At 51.3% G+C, this 12,103-nt stretch overlaps 1 protein-coding gene across 1 annotated transcript in view; it reads right to left on the reverse strand.

Annotated features, from left to right (window-relative positions):
• The window catches only part of MYO18B (myosin XVIIIB), a 231,417-nt gene that overhangs the window by 205,983 nt on the left and 13,331 nt on the right, over positions 1-12,103 (reverse strand). Inside the window, exons 7-10 of the mRNA XM_069497098.1 lie at positions 11,103-11,301; positions 9,133-9,275; positions 8,232-8,332; positions 5,408-5,471 (exon numbers count right to left, since the gene is read on the reverse strand). Of these exons, the coding sequence (XP_069353199.1) occupies positions 5,408-5,471; positions 8,232-8,332; positions 9,133-9,275; positions 11,103-11,301 (507 nt within the window). The remainder of the gene's footprint in view (positions 1-5,407; positions 5,472-8,231; positions 8,333-9,132; positions 9,276-11,102; positions 11,302-12,103) is intronic.

The raw sequence follows: 12,103 nt of genomic DNA on the forward strand, positions 1-12,103 counted from the left end.
ACAAGTCTCTTGCCCTTGCATAGAAGCTCAGTTTTCACTTTTTTTTTTAATGGAAATAATATCCTACTGTCCTCCTAGGGCTGTCGTGAGGACTAAATGAGTTGACATGTGCAAAGCACTCAGCAGGGTAGCTGGTACACAGTGGTGCTCAATGAATGATGGTTTCTACTCACTACCACCTCTCTCCCTCCATGCCTTTGCCTAGGCTGTTCCACCTCCCAGGGACACCTTTCCCCGCTGCTGCCCAAGTTCATGCCCCGCACTTCATGGAGGTGAGTCAGGTATGGCGCTGCCCTCGATGGGCTCCCAATCCACTGTGGGGGACAGATGTGCAAACAGATGGTGACACACAGAGTGCATGCCAGGGGCTGGGGAGACTCTGGGCAGGGGCCTGGAACTGACTGGAAGGATGGGAGGCTTCCTGGAGGAAGTGGCATATGAAGCAGTTCAGGAAGGGCAAACAGAATGAGCCAGGCTAAGTGGGTGCCGGGAAGCAGGAAAGGTCTGCAAGGAGACGGGCAGGGGGCTGGGGGAGCATGGGACATTCGAGTGTAAGGACCCCAAGGACAGGCAGGCGTTCAGGCCTCTCTCACAGAGCGAAGGGCAGTGGGGAGCCACGGCTTGCAGCGGCAAGCTGCTCTCTGACGGATGCTACTGGAGGCCTCCCTGGAAGAGGGGACTGGCACCTGGGCATCCTCTCCCCGGGATATGAGTACACTGGGGGGCCTCAGGCAGGCCTGTTTGAGTCCGACCCATGGGGAGGTAAACCAATCCCTCCTCCAGGGCCAGGTAGGCTCCCCTGGGGCGCTACAACCCACCTGCCCAGGGCTCTCCCAGCCCTCCACGTCCCGGACCGGGAGCCAGCTCAGGGAGGAAAACGCCAAACACTGACTCAATTCACTCGCAAAAGAAATAACACATCGGTGCCCACGCAAGCGGGTGAACCTCACGGATACCGTGGGGAGGGCGGGATGGGTGTCCGTCCAGAGCCTGTTCCCAAGTGGTTCTGCCCCTCACTCAACATCTCACCAATTCCCTTCCTTCCTGGGCACTGAGAGTCCCTTGAAGTGGGGAGGCGAGAAAGCATTAATTGAGCACCTACTACACTGTACTAGGTCTTTTCCTATGAGGCAGTCTTGGGTCTCTCCAACTGACAGAGGAGGAAACTGTGGCTCAGAGAGGTGAAGTTATTTGCCCAAGAGCACCGAGCTGGGGAGGGGTAGAGTTCATAAATATCGCTCTACTGAGGCTCCGATCCTTAGAGTCGCCTGAGGAGTTGGGTGGTGCTCTACCCATTCCCCAGGTGGAAAAACTAAGGCCGAGAGAGGGTAAGTGACCCAGGGGTGTACAGTGGATCAGACCCTGGAGCACACGGTCTTCAGCCACGACGCGGGACGGAGACGACAGAGTGGGAAGAACAAAAGTAGCGGATGTGAAGTCAGGACAAACTGGATCCCAGTTCTGCCTCCACCACTTAAAAGCTGTGTGCCCTTGGGCAAGTCACTTCACCTCTCTGAGTCTGGCTACCCCTGGAAAACAGATGGATTAAGTACAGGAAAGCTCCCGGCAGAGCCCCGGCACAAGCGAGTGACTGCCACCCTGCCCTTTGGAGACTGTTCCTCTGCAGCTGACAACCGCGTCATGAGAAGTAAATGCACCTCCGGCCACGCCTGGAATGTGACAGCCAGAAGCAAACTGCTGGCAGGCAAGGAATATTATTATTATGATGATGATGACTACCACGGCTGCCAGGAACTTTAAAAACAAAAAAAAATACCAGGCTACGTTGCAGAAAAACAAATTACAGAGAAGAAGAAAAGAATAGGAAAGCTTTGTGATTTCAGGTGTGTCCTGATGCTCAGCAGGTCTCAGATAAGTTCCACTTAAAAGCTGAAATGTGGCAGGCGGCGAGGGCGCGGGGCAGGGACTAAGACGTGGAACTGGCAGTCGGCGCGTGGGGACAGCCATCGAGCGCCTGGTCAGCGCCACATTGGGGATCTCAGCACTTCCGCCCTGGGTCCCTGCTCCAGCTGACCCCTGACCTCTACCTCTGCAGCCAGTGCCCAGTGTCGCAGGAATGCCGGCCTCACTGCACCTGTGTCACTTGCTCTCAGTTCAGTTCTGGCTCACAGTCGCTTCCTCCAGGCAGCCTTCCCTGATACAGCCCCAATGCTTCGGGCTTGCCCATGCAACATTTGGGACATACTTACACCCAAACATTATTTGATGTTTATCCAAAATTCCAAAATTCAAATTTAACTCAGGCATCCTGTATTATGTTTTGCTAAATCTGAAAAGCTTGGGGGCTCATGCTTAGCAGCTCTCATTCTTGGAGGGCATTTCCTGACCACCAGATTCCCTTGGTGAGACTGTCCCCAAATAGCCCAACCCTAGGAACAAGCCCAAGTTTGTATCAAAGACCAATGAGTTTGCAGCCTTTATTTTTGTTCTCAAAGAACAGAAAAAACATCCCCTTGATACCTGCCAGGTAGCAGAGAGAGAACAAAGCAACACCCTACCGGTTCCTGCAAATCAATTGGTCTGAAAAATCTGCCCCACAGAAACACAGGGAAAAAAAAGAAAACTGCTTCAAATGCTTCTTTGACACGACTTCACACTGTGACCAATTCCTTTATGCAGCCTGTTAACAAACAGGCCAGGCTGGGGAGAGCTCGCAGGGGCCCAGCTTGGCCCCTTTTTCCTCCTCAAAACCGACAGGAAAACAAACCACCACTGCCCTGCTGATTCAGATGGATAGACTTCGGCAAAACTCATTAAATGAATGAGAGAACTCAGCGCTGGGATAACGTCTCATCTGTCGCCTTCAAGGTCAAGGTCTGGGCCCCTAACGCCCTCCAGCGGTGGGGAAAAAGGAGGATGAAGAAAGAACACACTGAAGGGTCTCCCCCCAGTGAATGAGGCCAGAAGGTGAAGAGTAGATTAGTCCCCAGGGATTTAAAGATGGGAGAGACACACATCCCCCCACCCACTGCAGAAACAGAGGGCACTACCGCAGTTCTCACACTGGGGTCCTTGGACCAGTAGCGTCGGCATTTACTGGGAACTTGTGAGAAACGCAAGTTCTTGGGCCCCACCCCATAGTAACTGAATCAGAAACTCTGTGGATAGTATCCCGCAGTGTGTGTGTGTGTGTGTGTGTGTGTGTGTAGCAGCTTTCTTAAGGTATAATCGGCAAAAGATAAACCGCTCGTCTTTAAAATGTACAATTAGATAAGTTTTGACATATGCACCCATGAAACCATCATCACAATAAAGACAACAAACATATCCATCGCCCCCAAAAGTTCCCTTTTGTAATCCTTTCTTCCCCTCCTCTTGTCCCCTGCCAGTCCCAGGTGACCATTAACCTGCCTTCTGTTACTATAGATCAGTGTACGTTTTCATGGTCCCAAAGATGGGATCATACAGTTGTCCTCTTATCTCGGATTTGTCACTCAGCATAACTCTTTTGAGACCCATCCATGTTCTTGGGTATTATAAGTTCATTCCTTTTCATTGCTGTGTAGTATTCCATTGTATGGATATACCATGATGTATCACCCATTCACCTGTTGATAGACATTTTGGGTGGTTTGCAGGTTTTGGCTATAATAAAACTGCTATGAATTTTCATGTAAAATTTTTGTATGAACATCCACTCTCATTCTTCTGCTTAAATATCTAGAGTAAAATGACATGTCATATAAAAGGTATATGGCTAGCTTTTTTAAGGAACTGCTAAACTAGACCAAGGGTTAAGAAACCGTTTTGTTTTGCAAAATGGTGGTGCTATTTTACATTCCCACCAGTGACATATGAGAATTTTGGTACACCAAATTCTCACCAGCACTTCGTACGATCAATCTTTTTAAAATGTAGCCATTCTAGGGATTGTGTAGTGGTATCTCATTGTGGTTTTATTTTAATTTCTTTAATGACTAATTATGTTGAACATCTTTTCATGTGCTTTATTTGATATGCATTTATCTCCTTTGGTGAAATGAATGTTCAATCTGTTGCCCATCTGTTTTTCAGGTGGTCTTATTTATGAGTTCGAGAGTAATTTTTATATTCTAGATACAAATCCTCTATCAGATATGTGAGTTGCAGATATTTTCACAGACTAGGTTGCCTTTTCATATTAATAGAGTCTTTCAAAAAGCAGAAGTGCTTAATTTTGATGAAGTCAAGTTTTTCTCTTATGAACTGTGCTCTTGATGATACCTGTCTCATCTAAGAAACTTTGCTCAACCCAAGGTTACAGAGATTTTTCTCCTGTTTTGTTCTAGAATATTTATGGTTTTAAGTTTCATGTTTAGGTCTACGTGTTTTTTTTGTTTTTTGTTTTTTTTTTTTTTTTTTGGTTAATTTTTGTATATGGCGTGAGGTATGGATTTAAATTTATTTATTTGTTTGTCTGTTTATTGCGTGAGGATTTCCAATTTCCAGCACCGTTTGTTTCCCAGACATGAGTGTTTGGAAAGAAGCTTCAGAGTGGAAATTATCCACCCTCCTCCACCTACTGAACTCCTATTCATCCTTCAAAACCCAGGTCAAATGTCTCCTTGGCTAAGAAGCCTTTCCTGACTAAGGCCAAATAGTCCTTTCCACTATCCTCTGGAGCCTACCACATCTCATACAACCTTTGGCATATTCTTATCCCACAGGATTGCATTTATTTCCATGTTTGCCTTTCCTGCTAGAGTGAAAATTCAAAGATGAAGACCATAATCCTAGTGTTTAGCACAGGCCTGCCTGGCACAGGTGGTGGTGGAGGGAGGAAGAAGTGGACTCAGAAAACAATCATTAAAACAGAAACAAATGAGTAAAATGTCAAGCGACTGACTCATTTCCTTTTTTAAGCAACTGAATACTAATCTCTCAAGGCCCCATTCACAGACCGTGTTCATCAGGAAACCGTCTCTAACTGTACCTGCCCACGTCAGTTACCAATAACATAGTGCCCCGTTGACAGATTCAGGGCAAGCCCTGTGCTAAGCACTTCCTGCACATCATGTCACTGAATCCTCATGACAACCTCATAAAGCAGACACTACTATTACCATTATTTTACCGAAGAAGACACAGACGTTCAGAGAGGTTAAGTTCCATGCCTGAGGTCACATATCTAATAAGTGTCAAAGCCCAAGTTTGAAGCCAGACGATCTGATTCCAGGGCCTATGCTTCTACTTCTACTACTGTATCACCTCCCAGTTCCCTTTATCGGTACAAATTTCATTTCCCCAACAAGCCCAGGCCCTACCAAAGGCAGCCCCTGACTCTCCCACATGACCACGGACCCCCATGTCAAAGGAGACAGTTACACCAGGGATCCCTCCGTCACCCTCCTGCCCTGGCCCCAGGGACACAGACTCACACCCCAGCCCTGAAAGACCCCCTCCTTACCTTGGACCACACGCCCATGCCAAAGGAGCTGCTCTCCGCCATCTGATGCAGGTACAGCTCTGTCCTGAAAGCAGAAAAGGGACCCATGTCAGTGACCTTGTGGAGCAGGTGGTCACCACAGTGTGGCACTTCATGAAATGGCCCAGGCAGCCCCATGGCCGCCCCAAGCCTTCCAGGGGTCTTCCCAGGGATATCTCCAATCTCCCAAAAACTCCTCACTCACTGCCCTTGCTCGACCCTTCCTAGGAGCCAGGACACCCCAGAAGAAAGAGTTAAGGAGCAAAACCAGGGGCGCCGGTTCTAATCCCAGGTCTTCTTCTAATCAGCTAGGGGACTTCACCCAAAGGATGATATTAGAACAGTCAACATGAATGAGTCCTTGCTGTACGCTAAGTTCTAAGATTACTCATGATGGCGCCATTCAACGTGTACAAATATTATTCTCATTTTAGAGGTGACGAGCCAGAGGCGCGGAGAGTTAGTACCTGGCCCAAGACTTCACAGCTGGAAAACTTGCAGCCAGGAGTTGGGCTGAGGTCTTTTGGCCCCCAGAGCCCAGACCCCTGGTGCTGTCCTGCCGCTCACCCCTCCCTGGGCCTCCGTCTGCACCTTGGAAAGTGACATGATGTTTAAGGCCCCTTCTGGTGTTCAAATACAGGTTCCTTGAGAGAGGGGTCTGCAGAGGGGCTGCCGCTACTGCAGGCCTGGAGAATGCAAGCCGTGGGGATGGGGGTACAACTGTGCCCCCCGCGCCTCTCGAAGCACACGCCACTCACGAAAGCATCACGGAGCTCAGCGTAGGGTCCTCCAAGCCCCAGGCAGATGCAAAGGGTTCCTGGAAAGTGCAGCTTGCTCACTGGGCCCCAGAACTCTGTGGTTCTGGGTCCTGCAGTGTCCTCTCCCTTAGTTCTCTGCAGACCCCACGCCTCTCTCCTCCACCTCATGTCCTTGAAGGACCCTGATGAGATACGCTTTGAGTCCAACCCCAGCTCTGCCACTTGGCAGCCAAGCTATTCCTCTTCTCTGAGGCTCGCTTTTCCTCACCTGTAAAATGGGCATTCTACTCCTTGCCTCACAGAATTAAATGAGATATTGTACGTAAACTCACACTGCCAGCCTGACACTGAGTGAGCAGTCTATGTTTCCCCCACACGCTCGTATCAGTTAGAAATTGAAACTGACAAATAAATAAGAAGCATCTACCTGGCGCCAAGCTCTATGCTAGGTACTGGGGAGGGAGAAAGGAGGAACGCAGGGACCCCTGATTCAAACGTCTCTCAGACAATCTGGTGAGGAAGGGAGACCCACACACCCCAGCATGGCAGGTGCTGAACCGGAAGCACACACCAGGCACCAAAGTGGTATAAAAGAGAAACTGAGGTACAAGAATCAGGCAGTGCTCCTCTACAAAAAGGGATTTGGGGGTAGGGTTTTGAAGGGTGAATAGGAGTTTGCCGCATGAGTGCTTGGGAGAAAAAAGAGAACTTTGTGGAAGTGGGAACCAACTTTTGTCCTTTGGAAGCTTCCATGTGTGTGAGGGACCAGCCTGGCAGTAGCAGAGGTAGAGAAAGAAAACTCGGGATGACTAGGGGCCCCGTGAATGACCATGACTCCCTGCGGGGTCTGAGTTGCTCCAAGCACTTTACTCTTCGGGGGTCCCCAAAACTCCACTGAGGCAGCCCCTTCCTCCCAGAGGCAGCTTTGGCCTGGCTCTTAAGGATGCCAGACTCACCTAGGCTAGACCCATCTGGGCCTGGCATCCTCTGCTGTACCCATTCTACAGAAGGGGAAACTGAGGCTCAGAGAAGCCCACATGGGGCAAAGCCAGGATCAAACCCACATCCCTCTGCCTCCAAAGTGAGTCCCTTCCAGCACACACGTGGGCAAGACCTGGGGGCCTGTCAGGGCGGATTACATCCTCCAAAAACAGCAACACACACACACAAAGCCCTCACCGTGGTCAGGCACTGTTCTAAGCATTGTCTACTTGTTCACTTTTTAACCCTCACCACAACACTCGGAGGTAGCTATAATCTCCTCCATTTTACAGAGGAGGAAAGAGAGGCTCAGAGAGGTAAAGTCACCAGCTCAAGGTCACACAGCCATCAAGTGAAGAAGTACAGTTGTACCCCATCCTTGGACAGCATGGGCAGGGCAGGTTGAGCCTGCCCTTCAGATGACAGAGGGAGGCAGGGGAACAAAAACGGGGGGCTCAGGAGGGACGAACCACAGATTATCACCCCTCACATGAGAAGCCCAGCTCTGTCCTCTTCCTGGGGCTTCACCGGAACCTGGGCTGTTCATCCACAAATGAAGAGATCGAGGCTCAGGGAGAGGGAGCCACATGCCCAGGGATGCCCCGTAGCACTCGGGAAGGGCAGAGGTGACTCCCGGGCCACCTCTCCCAGGCAGCCCTCCAAAATGAGGCTTGTCTGACCACCCAGCTCATGGTCCATCCTGAGGCACACCCTCCTAGGCACCCAAGGCTCCCACAAAGTTTGGAAACTTCTGGAAGACGTGGGGTCTGCTCTCCCCTGCCCTCTTCTCACATGCCACTCTTATGGCAGACAGCCCACGCCACACGTTACAAAGAGTTGAATGTGAATTATCTCACTTAATCCTACAAGGCCTATTCAAGGTATTTCCACTTTACAGAGGAAGAAACTGAGGTTCAGAGTGGCTGACATAGGAACAAGGTCACCCAGCCCACAGGCAGCTGGAATTGGGGGCCACGTTCCTAACCACTGGACCCCTGGGCACCTCAGCTCTGGGCAGAGCAGGTGCCCTTTGTCCACGCGGCCCTCAGCCGGTGCCCGGCGCTCACCTGAGATCCAGGTCCAGCCCAGCCAGCATCTGGGAGAAAACCTGGAAGTTGCCTTCCCCTTCCGGCTGCCGCGCCACGCGGCTCTTCTCCAACAGCATTGTCTGCAGGGAACGAGGGGCACCTGGTCAGCGCTCGGGGTGCACTGGCCCACGCGGGTGCCCCGCTGCCCGGCGGCCCGGCGGGGTGCCCCACCCTGACCCTCTCCTGGAGGCAACATCTCCTGGTCACCGCCCTGCGCCTCGCTAGCTCAGCGTCCGCCCAGGAGACCGACTGATGCGATAGACTCGCTCCGATGACGGTCTCCAAAGGCAATAATGTCGCATGGGGCTGCCCTCCCCCATGTCCCTGTTTCAACAGAGACCTGTAACGCTTTGACCCCAGTGGTGATTAATGGTGGGATTTCGGGGCCGGGACAGAAAGGGGACTTAGGTGGCGCTGAGGAGTGTTCCTTGAGTCTGTGTGTTACCCCAGCTCCCCGCGTGCACACGGCCCTGCTAATAACCTAACCCTATTTTCTGTTCAAACAGAATGTTTGAGGGGCCCGGGCAGGGGCCCGGGGGGGTTGGAGATGGGAACAAACAGGCCACGTGTCGCCACACACGGACTGCCGCTCGAGGCCGGCAGGCGTCTGTTTGATTTCAGCTGACGCTGCTAAGACCTGGCTAATGAGCGGCTGGATTATGTATTTACTCATGAACATTTCACCCCCGAGACGGTCCGAGGTGCGGACGGGCTGGCTCGCTCCGGGAGAGGAAGTCCCAGGCCACTGAGCGAGTGGGGGTGGGACTGGTCACGGCCAGGGGGTCGGTGACCACCTCGGGCACATCCCAGATCCCAGCTGGAGGGGCTGCGGACACAGCAGTCCCAAGGACCTCTTTGCCTGTCCACCCAGAGGCCTCACCTGGAGCTGAGCAGCTGTGACCCGGCCTGTGGCACTGAAGTCCAGCGACATCACCGTGGCAACCCGGGTGGCGTGGTGGCTGTGGCCCGTGGACACAGAACCGAAGGCCCGGAGGATGGTGAAGGTGGCTCGGATCTTCTCCACTGTGGGGACATGGGGCCAGGCGTCACACATGGCCCAGGGGCTGCCACCCCAGCCTCCCACGGGTCCATCCTCCCTCTGGGCCCCTGCTCCAGGTGGGCTCCCTGTGGCCAACCTGCCACCGGCCCCCCCCCCACCCATGCACACATCGCACAGAGCACCAGCTGCTGGCGGGCCCTGGGCCGCAGGTCTCAGTCTAGAAGGGCCCGACATAGGCACAGTGTGGGTGACAGGGGCTTCCCGAAGGCCTCACGGGCCTGACAGAGCCCAGGAGGAAGTGAGGGTGACACTGTTTGGAGCCCACACTCAGGGAAGCAGGCTTGCAAAGCCCCATGACCCTCCACAGCTATTTGTTGGGTCCCTACTGTGGAATAAGCACTGTGTTAGGCACCTGGATCCAGCCTCTCCTGACTCCCACCCTCAAACACATGCACTCACAGGAGAACCACATTCTGAGGGGACAGAGACTGGCACCCCCTCCTCATGCCAACCCCAGCTCCTCGTGTGATCCAGAGATACAGTAGGTGCTCAGTAAAGCACTGGGCTAACCCTAGCAGAGAGGGAGTATATCCCAGTGGTTAAGAGAGATGGAACAAGGGCTCTGCCCTTGGCTAGTTACCTGATTTGGGGCCAATTAATTACCCTCCCTGGGCCTCGGATAGCCCATCTGCAACATGGGGATAATAATAGAACCTAAAATATTTAATGATGCTAAATGCTTAGAAAGTGCTCCAAAGATGGTGCTGCTATTATAACGTTTATTAGTATTAGAAACATAATATTACCTAGGTCATGCATTCTCCATGGGGTGGATATTGCCCCCAAAGTGGGCAAAAACTGATTCTTAGAGGTAGTGATGAAAAAATTTTACTTTTCTTTTGTTTACAGCGTATATATACACTACGTAAATAAATATATGGTTTACTTGTGGAATTAAAATTCCATGGTGGGAGGATGATTAGGGGAGAATGTTCCTAAAACTCCTTGGGAGGAGCAATAATGAAACAAAAGTTAATAACATTGGCCCAGTGGTTACACTCTGGAACCAGACGGCTTGATTTGAATCTCAGCTCTGGGATGGATTTGCTGTGTGGCATTGGGCAAGCTAGTTAACCTCTCTGAATCTCAGTGCCCTCAATCTATAAAATTCAAATAATTCTACCTTATAGGGCTGTTTTAAATAATAAGTTCATATGCTTGGAATAGGGCCTGGCATATTGGTCCTCAGCAAGTGTTTATTATGATCATTAATATTGTACTTATTATTAATTGGCACTCTTTCTTGAAGGCCCAGCTCAAATATCACTTCCTCTTCCCAAACCTCCTCTGACAGCACTTTCTGCAGCACATTTAAGTTTGGTACATACGTACAGCTCAATTTTTCCTCTGGTTTTTGGTTCCTCCTAAGCATAGGCTCTGCCCTTATATCTTTACTTGTTGAGTTCTCTGTACAGTTCAGCAGGTTGTGCACTGCACCAAGACACCACATCTAAGGGGTGCATCATTCACATCACATTATCAAAGATTTGAGTACTTATTAGGATGACTGCCCAGCAGATGGCGGTCAAGTGTCTGGTTCAAACAATGTCAGTATATCATGATTGTTCAGCAGATGGTTGTCAATGTCTTAAAGAAGGAGTAGATTATTCTAACTTGAATGAATGTGTCCAGTGACCTAGGGGCAGCCTTGCCAGTTGCAAGCACAGGGTCTGCACGTAGCTGGTCCTCAGTGAATGCTAGCTCAGTGGATACAGGAAGGGGCAGCCCAGCACGCCCCTCCAACACCCCCCTTCCTGCCCCCCATACGTGTCACCTGGAGACCGCCATACCTGAGACCCGGCCTTCCACACTGCCTGCCATCCCCACCAGGTGCTCCAGGACCTGCTCACAACAGGTGGTCTTCCCAGCGCCACTCCGGCCAAGGGCTACAATGCTCTGGTCTGCCCGTTGGCTCAGCAGCGCCCAGTATGCCCGCTGGGCCAGGGAGCCAATGTGGGCAGACAGGCCATCCCGGCGGCCCTTGGGCACCTGCAGAAAGATCCCAGGCATCAGCCTTCCCACCCAGCCGTTGACTCGGGAGCATTCCAAGACAGTGCCCCACCCCAGGCCTAGGGGCCAAGTCCACGTCCCTGCCTCCCATCCTACTCCAACCTTGTCGCAGTCTCAGCATTTTACTGAGAAGGGCCCAGCCTGTGTGTCCAGTCTTGCTGCTGGCTTGCTGTGAATCCTCAGGCAACCTAGGACTCTTTTCTGAGCCTGGGTCTCCTCGTTAGCTAGTTGGAGGCTCGAACGAGAGCTGCATCAGCCCATGAGATCCATCTCACTGGCTACTCAAACGAATGGATAGCATCTGCCTGAAACGCGGCAGCTGGATACAATCGTGCAATTGATTAGTGATGTCTGCCATGGAAACACGGCATGGCGCGTGGTATTGGTGGTACGTATGCTGTGTCTTTGCCATAACAGACTCCGGTGATTCCTGAAACACCATCCACCTCATCCATTCAATCATTCTTTAATCAATAAAAAAATTATTTCTGTGTCTACTGTGTAGCATGCACTTTGGGCACAACGTTACACAAAATGGGCAAACCACAAGCAGATACCATGACGCCTATTACTATGGAGAAATAAATTTTTTAACAGTCACGACCAAGTTCTAGTGAAGACGTGGAGCAACTGGAATTCTCCCACGGTGCCAGCGGGAATGCTAAACCATACAGCCACTCTGGGAAACAGTTGGGCAGTTTCCTAAACAGTGAGACGCACACTCGTCACGTGACTCCACAAACCCACTCCGGGTATCCGCCCAAAAGAAATGAAAATCTGT

The sequence above is a fragment of the Eulemur rufifrons genome, chromosome 21 (assembly GCF_041146395.1).
Source record: "Eulemur rufifrons isolate Redbay chromosome 21, OSU_ERuf_1, whole genome shotgun sequence".
Taxonomy (NCBI): Eukaryota; Metazoa; Chordata; class Mammalia; order Primates; family Lemuridae; genus Eulemur; species Eulemur rufifrons.